We start from the raw sequence: 23,160 nt of genomic DNA, 5'->3' as shown, positions 1-23,160 counted from the left end.
AACAAAATGAACATAAGACAGAAGGCATATGCACACTGAAATGTGATTGTCACAAAAGGGGTATTTCCATGGGTAAAAGCAGTATATATCTCCAGTATGTATTTCAATACATTTCCCAGAACCCTATGGAAAATGTCTGGTCTGCTTTCCTGCAACTCCATCAAAGAACTCAGATTGTCTATGGTTTCCAGTGTATTTATCCAACAGTACACTTCTCACATGGGTAGGCAACACAGACCATTCTTCTCATTCTGGAAATAATTTTCATGATGCCACAGATTCTGGGTTTTATTTAGATTACGGTGGATAGAACTGTTTTTAGCCAGTCCATGGCGGGTGGTTTAAATTAAATCACAATCTCTGAAGAAAAAGGCATGGGTCTAAGATTGGCTGACAGGCAAAATCATAATGGGTGGAGTACGGGCACCTCTGCTTCCACCCCAGTTACACAGCTCACAGCCATCAAGTCAGCCCCTCAAGGATGCCGTGACGGGAACCAGGGCTGAAACTGCCAGGAGAACCTGGGGGTTTTCTGATCCTTGTGCTTCCCCAATTTCAGTCTTAATAAGAAGGACTTACAGATTATGCTTTATTTTTTCTTATAATTAAAATCAGAAAACACTACAAGAGAAGGAAATTTTAAAAGGCCAAACTTCACCATATATTTACAGAGCACTAGTAATTATTGCAAGGTGTTTGAAAAACATAGTTAATATACTTAAGAGTCCCCAGAGGCAAGTGCAAATTCTAATTTCCGTTATAGTGAACAGAAATCACCATTACTAGAGGTTAACTGGTTCTGATACAAGGCAACATGTGTGTGGCTAAAATTACTATTAAAGATTAACTCAGGTTCCCCCAAATACTACAGATACAAATAGATATATAGATGGATCTGGCAAAAGGTTTAATTTACAGGCATTCTGAGTGTAATAGACTAAATTCTAAGAAATTTAGAATATACTGTTTATTTACATTTAATTTTAAAGGCAGTATACTTATTAATACAAAGTATTTTTAGCACAGGAACGCTGATGGTTATTCTGAAAATTTAAAGTCTTAGTTGACAAGGTATTATTTGGCAGAGTGAATTAGGAAAAGGTTTCCAGAGTTTCCCCCAGATATGATAACTAATCACCAATTTTATGCACTTAGAGAGTAACTCTAATATTGGTATGATAATTTATCTGGAAATGTAATTTTAAGCTTTTGGAATAAAATATTTATTTTTAACCATGTATATCTGAAAGGCTGTCAGAGCACTGACTAGACTTTGTTCTGCCACCAGGAGACACCCAGTGGGAGAGGATTCTTACTTGAACGGTGATAAACACCTACTAATTATTAAGGGATGACTGGTTTTCCAAGCTAGAGATTAGCTCTATTTAATAAATTATGAATTTAAAAACTGATTTTAATATAATCAGGTGTATAATCAGGGACCTGGACCTCTGGTTATCCAACCTCAGAGATAATCAATGCAAATACAAACATAAATCTTGTAATAATCTCACCACCCCTTAAAAGTGTTTATTAGTTAGGATTTAAATTGACACTAAAGTCATTGATTTGGGGAAGAAAAGAGGCATTGGGCTCAAAGAGGCAAAGGAACTCATAACCTCCTATTTTAAGATTAAAACAAACAAAAAAGGTAGCTTCAATATATAAAATGTGTTTCAATTAAAATTTTCTGATCAGTTTTATATGTATAGTGTCCTAAACCCTCAAAAACGGGTGTAAAGTAGGAAAGGTTTTACAATTATTTTCAAAAATAATACCTCATATAAAAGAAAAAAAATACAAATATGAAAGGTACTGACAAGAAGATTCAATCATAATTCCATTTGTATCAACACAGTCATCGTTAGCTTCTCAGTGCATTTTAGGATTTTATTTTTAACTCATCTGGCTGATGCAGAGGATGGACACCAAGTGACTTGCCTTGTGGACATGGAATGAAAACATTCCCCTCCCACAGGCCAGCAAGGACCCCTCTCTGCCTGCCTGGGCAGCACAGAGGCCCTGTACAGTACATGGAGTTGCTGCCCTAATCCTCTTGCCTGTTTTCTACCTGGAGTTAGTAATGAATAGGAAGGGCTAGGCAGTTAGAAAACGAGGTGCATTTAATTCCAAGTTCCTTCTTCCTCTAAAGAGAACCAGGTCTGTTAAATGAAGGACCTTGGTCCACAAAGAGGTTGGAGGCCAAGGTTTCTCATTTAAATTGGAGAGACAGAGAACAAGGTGTCCATTCTCAACAGGACCAAGGGTTCCCTCCTCAGACAGAAACCTGGGTAACTCCTCTCAGAAGAAGACCAGGGCAATCCCCTCGGAAAATTTGGTGACTTCTCACAAGAAAGACCAGGGAGTCTCACCTTGGACAGACACCTGACAGAGACCTGTTCTTTCCCAGGAGAGAACAGGGTGTCTCCCCTCAGACTGAGACTTGAGCTATTTCTCTCGGAAAAAGAACAGGGCATCTCCTTTCAGTCAGAGATCTGAGTGTCTTGACCCAGAGAAAGAGTGAGTCTTCTTTGCTCAGAAATGTGAGTGACTTCTCTCAGAAAAAGATCAGGGCTTCGCCCCCCAAACAGAATCCTGAGCAACTTCTCCCAGAGAAAGACCAGGGTGTCTCCACTCTGTCAGAGACCCAAGCACTCCTTCAATTAAAAAAAAAAAAACAAAAAACAGGACATCTCCACTCAGAGACACCTGAGAGACTTCTCTCAGAGAAAGACCAGGGCATCTCCCCTCATACAGTGAGTTGGGCGACTTCTCCTAGGAATGGCCAGGGCTTTTCCCCTTGTCAGAGACCCAAGCAGCTTGTCCCAGAGAAAGACCAGGATGTCTCCCCTCAGTCAGAGACCTGAGAGACTTCTCGGAGAAAGACCAGGGCATCTCCCCTCAGACAGTGAGTTGGGCGACCTCTCCCAGGTATGACCAGGGTTTTTCCAATTGTCAGAGACCCAAGCAGTTTCTCCCAGAGAAAGCCCACCAGGGTGTCTCCCCTCAGTTAGAGACCTGGGAGACTTCTCCCAGAGAAAAACTAGGGCATCTCCCCTCAGTCAGAGACCTGAGGGACTTCTCCCAGGGAAAGACCAGGGTGTCTCCCCTCAGAGACCTGAGGGACTCTTTCCAGAAAAAAAAAAAGCAGGGCATCTCCCTTCATGAAGAGATCTGGGTGACTTCTCTCAGAGAAAAACCAGGGCATCTCCCCTGGACAGAGAGTTGGGTGACTTCTCCCAGGAATGACCAGGGAGCCTCCCCTCAGAGACCTAAGCAACTTCTCCCAGAGAAAAACCAGGATGTCTCCACTCAGAGAGAAGCCTGAGTGACTCCTTCCAGGAATCACCAGGGTTTGTCCTAAGGGATTTCTCCCAGAGAAAGACCAGGGCAGTTTCCCTCAGAAACCCAAGCACTCCTTCCATAAAAAAAGCCAGGGTGACTCCACTCACAGAGACACCTGAGCAACTTCTCCCGGAGAAAGACCAGGGCTTCTCCCCTCAGAGACCTGAGTGACTTTTCCCAGAGAAAGACCAAGGCTTCTCCCCTCAGTCTGAGACCTGAGCAACTTCTCCCAGGAAAGACCAGAGCTTCTCTGTTTAATCAGAGACCTAAGTGACTCCTTTCAGAGAAAAAACCAGGGCATCTCCCCTCAGACAGAGAGCTGGGCAACTTCTCCCAGAGAAAGACCAGGCTGTCCCCCTCAGAGAGAGACCCACGTGATTTCTACCAGAGAAAGACCAGGACGCTTCTCCCCTCAGACAGAGACCTAAGTGACTTCTCTCAGAGAAAAACCAGTGTGACTCCCCTCAGACAATGAGTTGGGAGACTTCTCCTAGAGAAAGACCAGGGTGTCTCCCCTCAGAGAGAGACCTAAGTGACTTCTCTCAGAGAAATACCAGGACATCTCTCCTCATAGGGAGACCTGGGCAATTTCTCCCAGAGAAAAACTAGGGTGTCTCCCCTCAGACAGAGACCTGAGCAACTTCTTTAGGAAAGACTAGGGCGCCTCTCCTCAGAGACCTGAGTGACTTCTCCCAGAGAAAGACCTGGCACCTCCCCTCAGAGACCTGAGTGACATCTCCCACAGAAAATCCACGCCATCTCCTCTCAGTCAGAGTCCTAGGCAACATCCTCCAGAGAAAAGACCAAGGCATCTCCCCACAGAGACCTGGGTAGCTTTTCCCAGAGAAAGGCCAGGGTGTCTCCCCCTCAGACTTCTCCCAGGAAAGACCAGAGCATCTCCCCTTATTCAGAGACTTAAGTGACCTTTCTCAGAGAAAGACCACAGTTTCTCTCTCAGACACAGACATGGGTGCTTCCCAGCAGGCTGAGAGACTAGGGCAATATCTTTCAGAAAAAGACAAGGCTGTTTCCCTCAGACAAAGAGACCACGGGATCTCTCTCCAGATAAAGATTTTAGTGTTTCCCTCTCCACAACCCCCACCCCCCAAAAAAATCAAGGTGAAACATTCCCTGGTAAGAAAAAAAATATTTTCTAGTATTTTTGATGCTTCACAAATGAGAGATTTCTCTTGACCTGAGACTAATAGGAGTCCTAAAACAGCCCTAAGTTTGGATAAACTTGAGAACCCTCCAGTAGCCAACTGTGAATTCTCCACATCAAGGTCAGAGACCAGGAATGACCAAGATGACTCAGAAAAGGCAAAGAAAGCCTCAATATGTTCACAAAATGCCTCATGACCCGGAGGCTTAATTGAAGTCAGATTTTTGGTGATTGAAACTATATTCTGAAGAACTTGGAAGCCCACCAAGGGTATGCCTGTGTTCAAGATCAAGTTAACACTTGCACCAGAGGTCAGAGACAGCACACAGTCTGACTGGCATCAACATTACTGGTGTCTTTGGGACGGAGCCAGCAAAATCTCCCAATTCCCAGATTTCCATGAGGTAATTTTCCTGCAGCTGAGCAGCTGATGGTGGAAAGCAACTGGAACAATTCTGAAATCATGTGGCTGCAGAGCATCCATGGATTATTGGCTAAAAGAAACCTTAAGGGTTCAGTGATTTTCAAACTATAATTAGCAATAGAACACTTGTCCCCCAAAGGAAGTCTTAACTGGAAAGTCAGTATATGCCACAGGCAAGGGAGAAACTGCTGTAGCTGAAGCAAGGCGGCAGTTACGATCTGTAACCTCCCCATGTGGCTTTCCTCGCCTCCTGGGTGGGGCCTTGGAAAGATCCAGGGCTCTGGAGAATGTGGCTTAATCTATCGCTTAAGTCCAACACCTGCAGTCTGCAGAGCAGGGGAACTCCATCAAAGAGACCCTCCATGTATGCCAGAAAGAAGGCAGGCGCTTGAAGCTTTTGAACCCGACAGATCTGGGTTCAAAAGCCAGCTCTGCTGCCTCCCAGCTGCAAATGTGAGGTTAGGAAATTGTGTAACCTCTCTGGACCTCATTTTCTTCATTGTATGGTAATAAAATACTTCTAATCCTCAACAGTGAGCATTCAAGAAGAGGAGGCAGGTGTAAGAAGTTCTCAGCGAATGGCTTTAATGGCTCTAGGCTGCCACAGGCTCGCCTCCGGGCACATAACCAGTTAACGACACAGGTGCGGCTAATTTATCCTAAACCCCTCGTGTCCCTCACTCTGCTCACAGATCCTCTGCACTCACCCTCACGCCCTGCCTTCCAGGTGCTGTCCCTTTAGTTGGGGAATTGGCCCCAAACAAAAGAAAACAAAATCAAAAACAAAAACCTAAGGCACAGGGAAGCAGGAAGAGAAGTGACCCAGGCTGAAATAACTACCTGAAGAAATATTAACTCTGCCACCAGGAAAGAAACTTGCCAGGGAGGGACATTTCCAATTTGTTTTTAAGGATCTTTCCTTGGCATTCTCATTAGCAAACCTCTACCTCATCCCAGAATCCCTCAGAGACGGCAAATATGCCAGGTGTAACCCTAATAGAATTTCTCCAGAACTCCAACACCAACTACTTTCTGTGATGTCAACTCCTATCATTGGCATCAATTGTGCCAAATCCTAACTGTGCCCTAGACTCGGAAACGTATAGGTCCAGCCTTATCCAAACGTCACAAATAACAGACGTCTAGAGTCACCATACACATCTACTACATACTCTAGCCTTCTGCAGAGATACTAGGCTCACGCTGTCTGCAATTCTGAAGGCAGCCAATTTGAAGAAGCCACATTTATAGGTAAGCCACTCCACTGAACACACAATAAAATGCTTCATGAACCTTGACCAACCCTGAGGCAGATACTTGGGACTGTGGTCCCTGGAGACTTCGAAAGAAAATATAATAAACTATAACAAGTGGAACAGTTTAAAAATTGCTTTCTTCCCACTGTATTGCTTTATGTGCAATAGTTTTAACTTCTCAGCAACCACATTCCACCCAGATGAACCTAATAAAAGTGAATAAGCTGCCGACCCTGACTCTGGTTTGTAGTTTCAAACTGTAATTCTATTACAAAGGGCAACAAACTCGGGCTAGAGCATAGCTGTGGCTTTTCAGTCTCTACAGGATGGTTTATCATTGCCAATTAGATATTTAGCTTAAAAAATACAGAATTCCCAATCTTTGTGACTTCTGGGTATGTTTATGTGGATAAGTTATGAATGGAGAAGAGAGGACAAGCTTGCACATTAGGAGGAATTCATTAAGCTACTGGGCAATCAGTGAATATTTTCTTACCCAAGTATTAAGTTTGAAATCAAAAAGAAAACGTAATGTTAAAGGTCCTCTGCTCTTAAGTACCGGCCTTTTAAAATACCTGATTGCCAGGGGAAATTTCTGCAACTAGATTCGGGATATAACTTCCTTTTCACTATAAATCATGAACTGCAGTGTGCCACATACACACTGCAATTCATCAAATATCTTAAATAGTGGAAGAAGGATCCTTATCTAAGTGGGAAGGAGTCATTCCAACCCTCCCCCAACTTAGTATCATATTACTAGATGAAAACATTTCCTTATTTCCAATAATTTATTCCTCATTCATTCCAAGAGATGAAAACATGTTCCTTTATGTGTACAGAAGATCTGCCAATTGCCCTCCAATTGGCAATTTCTGGTTTCCATCAGAATATTCCTCCCTCCCTTTAACATATCTTATTAAAGAAGTACAACTGCTAGCCAGCCAATAGACTTTTGCTAGTAGCAATGACCTTAATGTATTATTACTCCAGTTACAAGTAAAATGCTGTTCAATTATCCATCAGGATGGATATAGATAGATGTATACACAATCACATACACACATATACCATGTGAACTTGAAAATCATCTCAAATCTTAAAAAAATAATTTCAAAAATAGCCTTAATGATGCATTTCTTACTAAGCATAGTTAAGTGAAATGCTGGCAAAAAAAGACGATTTACTCCTTGCAGTTCAATCATCTCAGGAATTATCAGTTGCCTGTTAGTGCTAGCGGCATAATTCAGAAATTATGATAAAATTTTCTCTGCATTTTGATGCTAATTTAATTTCCTTTTCCTCACTTTAAAAGGAAACCATAATTATCAACCTTTACTCACAATAAATAGTTAAGGGCATTCCCATTTCATTTTGTATCACTGTAAGCCAAGAAAACGCTGATGAGTTTTAAAATATCACAGGGAATTAGGTGATAACTCATCAGTGCTTTTGAGTACAGACACGAATAATTTACAGTCTGAAACTTGGTATGATAATTTTGATTCACACATGGGAAATCTTATTAACCCATGATGGAATCAAATGATTAAAAGAGGTACATGTATGAGAATTTCACAAACATTTGTAGCCAGGAATGTATGTGCAATAGTAAAATATACACATACAATATGGACACACAGATTAACACTGCTGAAAGACATCTGGATAGATCATAAAGGCATTTAGTACATTATATAAAGATTATACTCTTTTACAAAATGAATTTGCAAGGTTCTTTTAATTGATACAGTTTTGATTTAAAGATGCTTTAAAATTTTTCCCTTTTTCCTCACATAAGATTAGAAGCCCACTGCTAACCCTCACCTTCAAACCTCACCAAGTTGAAAAATAGGAAGGAATAAAGGGAGGAAAAGGGAAAAAACCCTAATTCCAATAACTAACTGTTATCTCTGAGTAGAATTACATGAAAATATAATTCCTTCACATGCTCAAAAATGTTCTAGCATTTGTAGTTACTTTATCCTGGAACATTTAAGAAATGTAATTTCTGTCCATTTCTGTTTATTACAATGATGAAAAGTCTGTCAAATTACACCCAAATTGAGTGGACTGGCTTTTATCTCCCTAAGAAATCATTTTATGCTACTTTAGTGGACTAAAGGGGAAAACATAAGTGCAACAGTTAACAAACTATAAAATAATATACAAACACTTCTATTATTAATGGTAATGATTAATGATAAGAACAATAATTATAATATTTTCAATTAATGCTGATTATTTTGATCTACATACCCCAAAACCACAGGGTGTGAAAAGTCAACTACAGATCTGCTCTGCTTAAGAACTCTGGATAAGGAAAAACATCATCTCCAAAATTCTACCCTATGTAACCCCACAGAAGGCTCCCTGAAGCTTCAGCAATTGCTGCTCTCTGAGTGGAGAATCATGCTAATCATTTTTTAAGTTTGGAATTTCTCATTTATTTCAAAACCTTAATGTTCCCCTTTTCCTCAGAATTGACCATACCATTTTAAGCCATTTTTATTTCACTGCAATAGAGTAATTTCAACTAAAATTTTATAACTTATTCGTATCATTCCTCAAGAAAGACTGACACAAAAAAGGAGGGACAAAGGAGTATTCCTATTCAGTGGGTTCAAACATACATTAAATAAAACCGTTACTAAAACATAGTGATTGGAACTAAGTTTGATGTTACCTCTGGTACTCCTAATTTTCGGCAGGCTTCCAAAAAGTTTTCCACGTTTCTTCTGCATTTGGCCATGCTAAGTTTAGGCTATAAATGCAACATTCAAAAATAATTAGTTATTAAGAGGAATAATTGAAATAACAGGTTAAATTTTGAGCTTTCTAAATGCCACAAGTAATACGTGTTTATTGGAGAAAAATAATACATAAACAAATAGAAGACAATAAAAAAATTATCCAGGAACAATCCACCTGAACAGCTGTTAATATATGGATTATATTTTTCTAGACACTGTGTAGGTACATGTGTGATATAACAGGTGTGTACACATACAGATATGTGTTTATATGTAGACTTTCTGCATATTTGCATACATGTGCAAAATTTCTGCACATGTATGTGAATGTATACATGTGGATACATACACACACACGCTATTTTTATAAGATCATACTGCTGTGTAACCTGCTTTAGTTTACTTAAAAGCACACCATGCTGCTGCTGCTAAGTCGCTTCAGCCGTGTCCAATTCTGTGCAACCCCATAGACAGCAGCCCACCAGGCTCTGCCATCCCTGGGATTCTCCAGGCAAGAACAGGAGTGGGTTGCCATTTCCTTCTCCAATGCATGAAAGTGAAGAGTGAAAGTGAAGTCGCTTAGTCGTGCCCGACTCTTCGCGACCCCATGGACTGCAGCCCACCAGGCTCCTCCGTCCATGGGATTTTCCAGTCAGGAGTACTGGAGTGGGGTGCCACTGCCTTCTCCAAAAGCACACCATAAACATCACCTTTTCCCATGAGCAAATATATTTCTAAATTAAGGGTTGATTCACCAGGCTAATGACTATCTTTCTCCTCAAAGCAACGGGTTTTATTAGAAGGCTGCTGATGCCTCAAGGTGAAGAAATTTAGAGGCACGGTGGGGAGCAGCCTTCTAGGTTAGAAAGAGCAGCTTGTGCAAACACGGGAGTGGAGAGTGAAGGCACAGAAGAAGCAGACCAGGTTCTACGGCTACAGCACAGCTGGGTCTGGTCAGTGGGGGCTCAAGATGCTCAGTGAAGAATTTCTAAGAAGTGGACTAAATTCAGAAACATTTCTAAAAAGGAAAACTAAAGAATCCTCCAGCAATGCAGGAGACCTGGGTTTGATCCCTGGGTTGGGAAGATCCCCTGAAGCAGGGCATGGCTACCCACTCCAGTATTCTTGCCTGGAGAATCCCCATGGACAGAGGAGCCTGGGGGTCTACAGTCCATGGAGTTGCAAATTGCAGAGAGTCAGACACGACTGAGCGACTAAGCACAAAACATTTTACAGTTGTTAAAATACATGGTTATGAGGAACTTTAATGACTCAGGGAGATACTTAGGTTTCCATAAATTTTAAAAACTACTAAACAGTATATATGTGAAGCTCACAATTCAAAACAACTTCTATGTTGGAGGAAAGCCAAGACATAAACAGTGGTTGTCTTTAGGGAGTGGGATAAGACATTATTTATCTTCCTCCTGCATTTCTCCATTATCTCTTTTTTTCTAATCAGGCATTATTTCACATGACATTTTCAATTGAAATTTTTTTATTTGGGAAAAAAAAAAAAAAAAAAGTGAAAACCAAAGAATGTAGCATTTTTTTCCCCTGAAGAACTGACAAAATATATAAATGTGTATAGATACATGATTCATAGTGTCTCTTATACCTTATAAAACAATTATTGTATATTTAAATTGGGAGCTGAAGAATGATAGTTTCTTTCTTATAATTTGAGGAAAATTACTGAATGAGAATTTGGTACACAGTTCAAACTTTATAGCTGTCTGGACTTGAAAACTTTTGCATATTAGATTACAGGACAGAATTTACTGTCCAAACTAAGGCAGATAAAGCAGATTTAAGTCATAAGACAAATTGGTCTGTTTTTCCCCTGTGTTTTCTGAAGCCAAAATGTGGTCAGTCTTTGGGAAGCAAAAATTATGTTTAACTGTATAGAAAGAAAACTGAGAGGTGAAACGGGATCATCAACTTATTTTTCCTACTGCGAAGAGAAAAGAAAGTAAAACCAATAGTGCCACTGAGACACCTTCCTTGAGGCGTCGGGAGTGGGCAGCCTCACATGAGGCTTTCATTCCACACACTCCTTGTGTGACCTTTTATGAACACTGTGCCTTGAGGTTGGGAGCTCTGACTTTTGCAAATCTGCTCACAAACACTAGTGATCACAGTGGCTTGCATTCATTCCCGTGTTTATCATGTACGGGACCTCGTTTCATCCTCATGAGAGCACTTCTGTGACAGAGAAGAGCCAATCAAGTTCAAGAGAGGTTAAATAACTTTCCCAAAGTCGTGTGGCTCATACCCATGTGGAATTGGAATCCCAACACTACAGTCTTAGCCCCTAAACTCTTCTGCTTCATCTAACAGCAATAGTGTGGATAGAAGTTCTTCTCTACTTGTCCAATGAACCCTGCGTGGGCTTCAAAGACAAGCTTATCTTTGATTCCTCTCTTCTTGATGGTAACATGCTCAATGAAGTACAGGGAAAAGATTTCAGTGCTGGCTTTATCTCCTCAACAGTGAGACAAGGATTTTTTTTCACTCACTCTTTCTGATCTTTTCCGTTTCCTTGGTATCTCCAACCGACCCTTGAGCACAGCTAGCAGTCAAGGAATTACTGAATTAATGACCAGCTAACCAACCTCTGGCCTGACAGGTTACTAATGATATTTTACTCAGAACCTACATCTTTTCAGAGTGATCCTAAAATCCTCAATAATTATAAAATAATAGATTCCATTAGAAGAGAACCTACCAACCAAAAAATGTTTTCCGAAAGGACTTCTCATTGCTTAAATAAATGCTTGTGAGGAATAAATCTCTGTCTCTACAGTCTTAAAGTTAGTGAGCAGAGCACTCATTTAACGTGATTTGCTTTATATTTGAAACTAGTTCATTGTCTCTCATTTACAGATTTACTTGAAATAGTTTCCCTTTTTATAGTAAAAGTGTTGCTTCATTCGGAAATGCTATCCCTGGGATTCTCTAGCAGTCCACTAGTTAGGGCTCCACACTTCCACTGCAGGGAGCACAGGTTCAATCCCTGGTCAGGGAACTAAAAATCCTACACACCCTACAGCATGGCCAAAAAATCCCCAAAGACAAAACAGACACGCTATTCCTTTTCTGCTCTTTCAAGTTGTTTGGGGCCCAAAAGAGAGGATTTGAACAGGGTCCTGGTGATCCCCATCAGTGTCTCTAACCAGCAGTCCTGTTCCAAAGGAGTTTCTTTTATGTAAGAGTTAGTTTTCCTTAAATGGTGTTACTTACGACTGCCGGTGAGGGGACATGGATGCTTGCGACGGATCGCGGGCGGATGTGGTTGACCAAATGGCAGAGGACAACGCCATCCATGAGGGCGGCCCCCAGGTCTTCGTGCAGGCTGACCTTGAGTCTCATCTCGATGCTCTGAAAAGAGATCAAAAGGAAGTCAATTGCTCTCAGGCAACTGAGGATAAAATACAGTTATGAGTATTTATGAACTGAGGTTTAAGTTTCACTATAAAGGATAAGAACACCTGGAAAACACTGACATGATTTAAACCTTTCAAAAGATATTAAATAAAAATCCCTCTGTAGAAAAATAAATTCAGTTATGCTAAAAATTTTTAATCAGTTGAATTTTTAAAATAATGGAATCACTTCTTGAGTTCAATATTGCCTCAGGCTTAGCAATTAAAATAGAAAACCAGAATAAGTTGACAAATAAAAGCCAAATCGGTGGTGACTGTTTTGCAATGTACAAAAATAGCAAATCAATATGCTGTACACATGAAACTAAAATCATACTGTAAGTCAACTATATTTTAACAAGAAGTAAATAAAATAAGTAAACATAAACAAAAATCAAATGAAAAACTCAAATCCAACCCAAACTTATTTCGGATAATGTATCTCACGTAGCCTGCAGAGGGCAGAAGAGAGATTAGGGGTGTTTTTCTCAGATTATGCTTTCATTGAAAAAGCAATTTTTCTCCCTTCTTAAAAAAATGCAATGTTTTATTTTGAGGTCATTATGAATTCATATGCAGTTATAAGAAGTAATACAGAGAGATCTCAGGTACACTTTACCCTGTTTCCTTCTAAGGGAGCAACCTGCAAAAGCACCTACACAGCCGGGACACTGACATGGATAGAACACATCCCTCACTACAGGGATCCCTCGTGCTGCCCTTTTGCAGTCACACCCACTTCCAACCCCTCAAGAACCTCTTTGTCCCTGCTCTCTTCTCCTCCCCTTCCAGGACTCCCAGGACAAGAATGTAGATCATCTGTTACAGTAACTCCCAAAGGTCCCTGAGGCTCTGCTCACTTATTTTCAGTCTGTTTTTTCTCTCTCTGCTGCCCAGACTAGGTAATCCCTGTTGTTCTCTCCTACAGTTCACTGATGCTTTGTGATGCTGTTGAGCCCATCCCCTGGGCTTCTCACTGCAGATAATGTATTTCCCAGTTCTAAATTTCCATTGGTCCTTCTTTATGTCTTCTGTTTCTTTGCTAAGATTATCTATTCCTTTGCTGAGGCATTCAATTTTTTCCCTTTGTTTCAGCCATGTTCATAACTACTTGTGGAAGAAACTTCACGGTGAGTGCCGTAAAATCTTTGTCAGATAATTCTAACATCTCTGCCGTAACAGTGCTGTCATCTACTGATTACCTTTTCACATTCATTTTGGTTCTTGGTACAATGAATGATTTTTTTTTTTTTTTTTCTGGTTGAAAACTGGACATTTCTGGTATTACGTTATGAGACTTTGGACCCTATTTAAACTTCTCTTTTGGCTAGCTATTTTGGACACTGCTCTGGCAGGGAGTGGGAAGGCACCACCTTGCTGCTGCTGTGTAAACGCAGATTGCCACTTGGTGTCAGTTCACTGGGACTGGGAAAGAAATCCAGGCTCCCCGTGTATAGGTTCCACGGTCACCGTGGGAGGGGATGGGATTGTTTTTAGTTAGTAGGGATGAAATTCCTGGCTCCCAACTTGGCCTTCTCTGATATCATCCCTGCAGAGGTGAAAGTCAGCTGCCTATTCCATCTTTGCAGGCATGGGTAGGGTTGGGGCCACAGGTTTCCTGTAGCTGGAGTAGGGCATTTATTGTTGTAGATGTTGTAAATGTAAAAATTGTAAAAGTTTTCTGTCTCCCTAGGCTGTCCTTTTTCTGGTCCTCTGAGTAAAGTAAGCAGGCTTTTGTTGGGACTTAAAAAAAAAAAAAAAAACCTGTTCCCATGATCATTTCCAGTTTCCAGCTACTTCAGCTCCAAGTCTGAGAAAGATGAAGCAAAAAAGAAAACCCACTGGACTCAGCACCGAGTCATTCCTAGTCCCAAGGAGCCCAGCTGGTCTGAATTATTCTCTCCACCTTGCAGAGTGCTCTTATGCTTATTTTATATATAATTGCCAAGGGTTTTAGTTGTACTTGGTGAGAGGAATGGGGAAAAGTACATCTACTCCATCTCCTCAAAAGCAGGAAAATCCATTTTTTAAACTTCAAATACAAATTTCTCCTTTACAGCAAAAGCTCCTCATAATTGGGTAACACTGTAAGAAAGGATGACTTAATTTGGAGATCTGCAATAAGTAAAGCACTTGAAAATCAGTGCCTGTAACAGTGCCTGATAAAATCAGTGCCTAATTCTCTTTCAAAACTGTCCTGTGTCTAGACACCTGATTTTTTATTTCTAACCTTGCTTTCAGTCTCTAATTAAATTAAAACATAAGCTATCAATATGACCCAGGCTTTAAGATAAAATCATATCACGCTTTGAGAGGCTTGTCTCAACTTCTCATCTTATTTTTACGTATCTCTGAAAGTTCGCCTCCCAAGTTTACAGCACACCCAAATACTCGAGGCAAACGACCGAGGTCTGACTTGTCCGATGTGACTGCTGAGTCAACCACAGCGGCTTAAAGTGGTGGTGAGGAGTTTCCGGGTTTTTATCTCTTTCCTCCGGACTACCTGCTATATATATACTTTGGGGGCTTCCCTGGTGGCTCAGAGGATAAGGCATCTGCCTGCAATGCAGGAGACCCAGGTTCGATCCCTGGGTTGGGAAGATCCCCTGGAGAAGGAAATGGCAACCCACTCCAGTATTCTTGCCTGGAGAATCCCATGGACAGAGGAGCCCGGCGGGCTACAGTCTACGGGGTCGCAAAGAGTCAGACACGACTGAGCGACTTATATAACCATATATATGAAGTATCATCTACAACAAAAAAAGATTCTGACCTTCCTTAAATTCAGCTTTAATTTTACTTATAGAATTCATTGCTCATTTGTAAAACTCACTGTTATTTGAAGTTGTATATTTATTTGTTTCCTTCTTACTTATTCTCTCTTCTCAATAGACTACAGGCCTCATGAAAGCAGAGACCTTTTTGTTCTTTTGTCTCTCCATCACCTAGACTATACGGCCTGGCACAGAGCAGCAGTCAATAACCATTTGCTAGTGGAGAAGGAAATGGCAACCCACTCCAGGGTTCTTGCCTGGAGAATCTCATGGACGGAGAAGCCTGGTAGGCTGCAGTCCATGGGGTCGCACAGAGTCAGACACGACTGAAGCGACTTAGCAGCAGCAGCAGCAGCAGTGAAAGAAGAAGATATAGTATAAAATCCACCTCTTCAAGAAGCTTCCTATATTCTTCTAATTAATGGCTATGGTACTTCTCTTTGAATATAAAAGAACTTATGTAGTAAAGCATGATATGCTGCCTTTAATAACTAATATCAGTGAGTTCTTTGGTAACTGATCCTTGGCCTGCCATTTGACCTTCCACATACTTACGTGAGATCCTCCTAATTAGACACAAAGACCATGAGGGTAGACAAATATATACACAGTTGCCACCAGGAGCTGTGCTGGGGATAGAATTACAATATGGAATAAGACAGCCATGGCTCCTGCCATCACCAAGCTTAAAAGCTCCCCTAGCGCCCAGCACAAGGCTTCACTCTTGGTAGGAACTCAAATGGTTTGCCTATTATATGACATTGGAAAATTCTGCCTAGTAGGGATAACTATAAACATCCTTTAATAAGTCACTTTAATAAGTGACTTTAATAAGTCACGTAATCTTATTAAATAAATTAATAACAATGCATTTTTACAAGTTTTAACTTTTATACATAGGTATTAAGTACTTCTACTTATATTACCTCATAGATTCCTCACAAAATCCCACAAAGGTAGATGGGAACTACTGTTTTAATATATGAAAAAACTCAAACTCAGAGATGTTAAGTGACTTGCCCAGTAGCAGACAGTCAGTAGGCGAGTTGGCTAGATTTGAAACCAGGTCTGTTTGAAGTATTTCAAAATCTACTTTTTAAAAATACGGAATGCTGCTTCAACGCTGGAAATTATTATTCAGTAATACAACGTTTCCCGGTACCTCTCGGAGTTGTTCCACCAGTTCTTTTTCTTCTCTCATCTGTTCCATTTTCCTCCGAATCGTAAACTGTGGGTCTATAGATTCCAAATTTCTCTGTGGTCTTAGAAACACTAGAAGAGAAAGGGGGAAAGCCTTTATGGAGTGTCTAGTACAGACTGCCATATCGGGCTGCTCATGTTTGAATCAAATAGTTTATTTATCCCAAATAATTCATTCACCACTCACAAAAACAGGAAATTCTGACTTTACATGAAAAGCTTGATTCAAATATTCTAGAGAAAATTATGTTTTCAATTATTCTGCATTGTGTGGACGAATGATCAGCTGAATCCAGGAAAGGGCTTGGTCATCCTTGGTATTATTCCAGACTCCTCCTCTAATTTTTCCACTGCTTCTATTCCAAGCTTTCATCTACACTCCAGGTTTCACAATCCTTTCATTAAACTTGAATACTCTGTTTCAAGTAACAAGACAGAATTGCTTTACATGGTATAAACAAGCACAGGTTAATGATTTTGTTGGCTGCGGTTTTTCCATCAGCCTGGATTAAGAACTAAGTGATGATATGCACTACCTACTCCCAAGCGTTATCTATCTGAGCGTGGAGGGGAAATTCTGGCTTCTATCATGTCACTGAAAGTGCATCCCTAAGTCAGCTCTTCAAAGATGACCGTAGATTGCTTTCAGAAAAGCTGTCAAGATGGGAGGCAGTCTTAAGAGATCATCTTTGCCTGCAGGTCCTTAAAATTACAACCTTCCAGGAATAGCAACTCACAGTGGCAACTCAGGAAGGAGTTAAGGCTCTGGCTGCAGACAAAATGAATGTTCTCAAACTTTGAAGGATAACATCTCTTAAAGACTATCAGGAAAGCACGAAATATTCTGCCTATGGGCAGTGATTCTAGCAATTTGTATCAGGATACAAAGCACAGGGCAGATTTAAACTTGAATCTTTTTCTGCCTTTAGATTCTTATTAAGACTATCAACTTTCCATGCACACAGAGGGAGCAAAGAGTGGTTAAGAGCTGTCGTTGGTTCTCTGTGTCCCATAGATTTTCAGATTGGGAGAGGTGGGGATGGGAGGATGGGGGGTGGGGGGGGCAGGGCTTCAGAAAATCTGGGGCAGAGAACTCCAGTTTTAAAAATCAGTACCACATAGAAGGCTGCACCGACATACTGCGATTCTAGTTGCTTCAATCACCATATCTTCAATAATATAGAATAAGAAGATTATGCAATGTTTATTCTATTCTGACAAACATTCTCTGAGCCACTTTAAAAGCTAATTCAATTTATTTATTGTTAAATATGGTTTACAAATATACTTTGAATTAAAAACTGGGGCCCACCCTATAATCAATTATCCTACATTCATACAACTATGTCATTTTAATCCTAATTTGTATCTTTGAATCAAAACACCTTAATGAATGTCTTACACTATACTTTTCACATTTAGGTATTTTCTTTCTAAATCAGTTCTAGGATATTTGAATCAGCATTCTGGCGCTCTACAGAGGACCAGAAAGTTGACACATCTTAAGAAATCCTTGACTTACAGAAGTTAATGGAGCAACGGGATGACTACTGTACATGAAACACCTTCTGGAACTTCAGAGAGAAGTCAGCCTGGGGCCTGGGCTTCTGTCTCAAGCCCCCTAAGGAAGTCACAGGTGGAAAGAGCCAAAGTCTTGTCACCAAGACCCACAAAAACCAAACCCCACAGGAAGTGAGACCAACTGTTTCAAAAATAAAGGCAAGGCAGGCCGAGGAAGTAGGGTAGACCAATCAGCAGGGAGAGATGAGATAAAGCTGCCTTTGCACCATATGGAGCCCAGTCAAAAAATCTACCTACTTAAACTTAGTGATCAGAAGAGAGATACATTAAAATGGAAAGTCCAGAAAAAATCCACACCCTCAAAGAAAAGAAATCAACCAAATTTACCAAAAAAGTCAAGGAATGTGGACTTAATTGAGTAATACACATACTGGTCCGCAAGGGGGAGCCCCAGCTCTGTTTAAACAAATCCAGTGTTTTCTTTGGAGGTTTTATTTTCCTTCGGCTTTTTTTCTGGGGGCAATCTTATCTAATACTACATGTTTAATATTTCCAATATGTTTTTACTGGCAGACTTCATTCTGAATACGAAGCTATCAGGCAGTTAAATTAACTGTGAGCTTTTGGTTAAGAGGACACTCTTCAAGTATCTATGCCCTGTTAGAGCCCTATGTGAGATAACAAGATAACACAATGGTGTCTGGGTTTTAAATACATGGTCTTGCTTTTCATCTTAAATGCCCATACATCTCAAAAAATACAAAATGCATGCTTGGGTATTTGCTTTATGAATATAAGCAGTTAAAAAATGTTAAAACATATGTGAACTGTTATTTTTTAAATGAACACTTCCAATGTATATAAAATTATTGGAAATTTGACTACTACGAGTTTTCTAAATAGATTAATTATTGTAGAATATATGAGAATTTACAATGAATTATTTAGACTGATAAATCTACAGAGCACATGTTTGTTATGACAGAATTAGTTTTCATAGGATCATTATAGGAGCTCTGATTATACTATCTACAATTTTTTTTCTTTTCAAGCCATATTTAAATAATAAATACAGTGACCAGTTTGGTCAGAGCTTCAGGAAATTGATCTATGGAGGAATTATTCTAGTTTTCCTTAATTTTCTGTCACTACATTTAAGAACTCCCCTACTTAATTCAGGGGAATAAAAGTTAACTTGAGGCTACAAGAGCCGCCTTGTTATAGTAAATATTTTTCAAAGCAAATGCCACACTGATTAATGTAAATAAGAAGGAAAAAAAGCTGGGACAAGAGAGCAGAGGGAGTGTGTATATGAGGGAGTGAGTGTGTGTTTATGTGTGTGTGTGCTCAGCTGTATTCGACTCTTTTCGACCCCATGGACTGTAGCCCACCAGGCTCCTCTGTCCTTGGGATTCTCCAGGCAAGAATCCTGGAGTGACCTGCCATTTCCTCCTCCAGTGGATCCTCCTGACCAGGGATAGAACCATGTCTCCTGGGGCTCCTGCAGGCAGATTCTTGACCACTGAACCACCCGGGAAGGACGTGTGTACACACACGTATATATGCCTAAGGGGCAGGAAAAGCCAAGGAAATAGGAGAAATAAGATGCAGGGAAAAAATGAGTCCTGCTTCGCTGGTTAGTTACTATGTATCAAATAACATTCAAAGAATGAAAAGGATGGTTTGCTCATACTTGCAGTTTTGCTCATACTCAGAAATACAGAGACAAATTTCTAAGCAAAAATTCTGCAGGGAATGATGAATATGCTTAGGAAGAATATCAAATTCATTCTGCAGGTACAGGTCAAATTCTACTACTTTCCCCTTATCTCTACCTCCTCCTCCACTCTCTTCATCGTCTTCATCCCCGACCTGGGAATGGTCTGTCAGCTATGAATGCGCAACGTTCCTTATCTGCGCCTCTCATGGTACTCATCACCTTCTGTCTCACAGTACAGATCTGATTTTCTCCATAGGACTCTCTAATACAGAGTTTATGTCTGTTTCCAATTTAAACTTCTACCCCTGTCCAAGAAAGCAGCTTGTTTGATGAATAAACAACAACAACAAAAAAGTGTTTCAAAAACTCCCTCATTCAAAGATCAGACTATCTGGGACTTCCCTGGTGGTCCAGAGATTGAGACTTCCCCTTCCTATGCAAGGGGTGTGGGTTCGATCTCTGGTGGAGGAGCTAGGATCCCACATGCCTCATAGGAAAAAAAAAAAAAAAAGTAAGAAAGAAACATAAACAACAGAAGCAGTATTGTAACAAATTCAGAAAAGACTTTTAAAAATGGTCCACATCAAAACACCTTAAAAAACAAGCAAGAAAACAAAGATCAGTCTATCTGGAGAGTACCTTGACACAGATTACCCTACCCTGATATAAGCAGTCACCTGAGAAATCTCCTAAAGCTTAGTTTCCAGGTTTGAATGCCTTAGACTGCAAAATAAAAAGTTCCACAAAGGCAGAGATTTAGTCTGTCTTTTTCAGAACTGTGTCCACAGTAAAGTGCATCATGCCTAACACACAGTAGGCACTCAACAGATACTGGAACTTCCCTGGTAACTCAGCTGGTAAAGAATCCACCTGCAATGCAGGAGACCCCGGTTCAATCCCTGGGTCAGGAAGAGTCCCTGGAGAAGGGATAGGCTACCCACTCCAGTTTACTTGGGCTTCCGTGGTGGCTCAGACAGTAAAGAATCCCCCTGCAATGTGGGAGACCTGGGTTCAATCTCTGGGTTGGGAAGATGCCCCTGAAGAAGGGATCGGCTACCCACTCCAGTATTCTTGCCTGGAGAATTCCATGGACAGAGGAGCCTGGCAGGCCATAGTCCATGGGGTCGCAAAGAGTTGGACACGACTGAGCAACTTTCAACAGATATTTAAGGATGTGCACAAGAAACTATTTTTTAAAATGTTATAAAAGTACCTTTCAGTTAAGCAAAGAAAGCCCACTCCTCTAAAAATTCCCTGAAATGCTCTTACAAGAAAAGCATTTTGCATAGAAATTATTAGTGGATATTATTAACCTTTATTATCTAAATTTAACTCCAGATTTCTTCTCTGTGGACACATGAGGTTTGGAATTCAGCTCTCCACTTCCCCTTGGAAACTAAAAAATCTGGACAGGGTGTGATGTTAAAGACATACCAATTCAAGGGCAACAATAGGGTGGCTTTGAAAAAGTATCATGAGTTGTAGATCCAGTTAATGTGAATCAGAAATCTGATTAATACATTCATTTATTCCCTCTGGTGCCTAAAAATGAATTAGATAAATTCTCTGCCCTCAGAAGGCTCAAATTTCTTCTCTATTGTCTTGGGCAGTTTATTTAACCCAGGGGTGTTTACCTGCTTAACAGAACATCAAGTCAGCAAAATAATCAGTGCGAAGACTCCATGGTACACCAAATAAATTAGCGTCTCTGAGTGTAGGGCACAGGCAGCCATTGTTTGAAAAATGCCCAGGTGATTCTCATATAAAGCCAGGGTTGAGAACCACAACCCCTCCCAGCTTCAGTTTCCTCATTTTTATAATGGGGAAAAAAATACCTAGAAGTGCAAGATTATGGTAAAAACATTCCAGAAAATGTCTGAAAACTGGCCCAAGATAGGTATGTCCGTCCATTCATTCACTTTCCAGTGACAGTTTAAAGATCAATTTTAAGTATAAATTAGCACCCACCAATTTGTTGAAAATGAAAGAGAGAAAATACTTCAAAGGAAGGCAGGAACAATTTTCATTTCAAAATGAAGGGGGAAAGGAAAGAAAGCAGCAGAGTAGTAAAAGAGCACAAGAGAAGGAGCGGAAGTGAAGCTTTCAAGTTAAGAACAACTTGAAGTGAAGCTGCCCTCTCCAGCCCCAGGGGGCAGACATAGAGACACAGGTCCACATCCTTCTCCAGCCATTTTAGGAGGCAGGACTTTGAGGACTGTAGAAATTCAAACTCCCGAGGACTTCCTAGCCAGTTGTCATTTTTATTTCTTTGAAGAATGAGTTTAGGGAAGATATGGGAATTTGAAATGACATATATTTGAAACAAAATATTAGAAAGCAATATTTATTATTTCAAATGTGTTTCTTTAAATAATTTTACTTCAATAGTCATTTTTAAAAAGTGGGAATTTTAATATAAAGCATGACAGTGAACAAGAAATAAACAAGCCAACTTTACCAAAAGTAATTAATAAAAATCATAAATGAAAGGCAAGTTGCATCATGCTGGGTAGAGTGGGAATATGATGCCATTTATTTTCACAGGTTGAGATAACCACAGATACTGGACAATGGAGCAACTATGAGGAAACAAAACTGATGGGGTAATCAGCTTTGAGATGCCATGAGGGGCACTGAATGGGATCTACTGTTTCAGAGTAACCAGGAAGAGCAACATAAAAGTAGGCTATTTCCCTCTTCCAACTTTAGCTCACATACTTGGGGATGCATACAGTGTTTCTTCATTAATTAAAAAACACTTACAAAACAGAAAGAGAATGTGAATGTATGGCAAAAACCACCACAATACTGTAAAGTAATTGAATGAGTGAGTGAAGTCGCTCAGTCGTGTCCAACTCTTTGCGACCCCATGGAAGAAACCGGATAGAGACTCACAGACTTAGAAAATGAACTGATGGTTGCTGCGGGAGGGGAAGGGATAGTTACGGAGTTTGGGAAGGTCATGTACACACTGTTATATTCAAAATGGATAACCAACGAAGGACCTACGGTATAGCACGGGGAACTCTAGTCAATGTTAGGTGGCACCTGGCTGGGAGCAGGGTTTAGGGGAGGGTGCACACGTGTGTATGTATGGCTGAGCCCCTTTGCTGTTTACCTGAAACTACCGTAATGTTGTTAATCGGCTATATGCCAATACAAGATAAAAAGTTTAGTTTGAAAAAAACTTTAAATGTATTGGAAAATGTATTCAAATCAGAAGGCAACATTTAGCTCAAAGAGAATGAAGATTGTATTTGAAAGGTCAGATTTGGGAACCTACACAAATATTTGAAAAGACTTCTGCTGCCAGAAAATTATCAGATAATTAACAGAAAATTATCCCTTCCCTAGGGCATACTGTAGGCAAATTGCAAAAAGGGGAAAATAACAACTACCCAATGTCTGACCCGGGTAGATTAATACTGAAAACAATCCCTTTGTTATTTTGTGTGTGTGTGTGTGTGTGTGTGTGTGTGTAGTACACTATAATACCTACATGTGAATCCCTAGAATTTTCACTCATAGGAAAAATATCATATAAGTATTGGATGGTTATTTTATTTTCAGGAAGATTTTC

General features: G+C 40.3%; 1 protein-coding gene across 3 annotated transcripts in view; it reads right to left on the bottom strand.

Annotated features, from left to right (window-relative positions):
* The window catches only part of LRCH1 (leucine rich repeats and calponin homology domain containing 1), a 215,279-nt gene that overhangs the window by 12,875 nt on the left and 179,244 nt on the right, over positions 1-23,160 (bottom strand). For all 3 annotated transcript variants that reach the window (XM_070800077.1, XM_019971725.2, XM_070800076.1), the window contains 3 exons: positions 16,302-16,411; positions 12,184-12,321; positions 8,874-8,951 (listed from right to left, as the gene is read on the bottom strand). In XM_070800077.1, coding sequence (XP_070656178.1) covers positions 8,874-8,951; positions 12,184-12,321; positions 16,302-16,411 — 326 coding nt within the window. The remainder of the gene's footprint in view (positions 1-8,873; positions 8,952-12,183; positions 12,322-16,301; positions 16,412-23,160) is intronic.

This window comes from Bos indicus, chromosome 12 (genome assembly GCF_029378745.1).
Source record: "Bos indicus isolate NIAB-ARS_2022 breed Sahiwal x Tharparkar chromosome 12, NIAB-ARS_B.indTharparkar_mat_pri_1.0, whole genome shotgun sequence".
Classification (NCBI taxonomy): domain Eukaryota; kingdom Metazoa; phylum Chordata; class Mammalia; order Artiodactyla; family Bovidae; genus Bos; species Bos indicus.
This window is presented reverse-complemented; position numbering and strand designations above follow the sequence as displayed.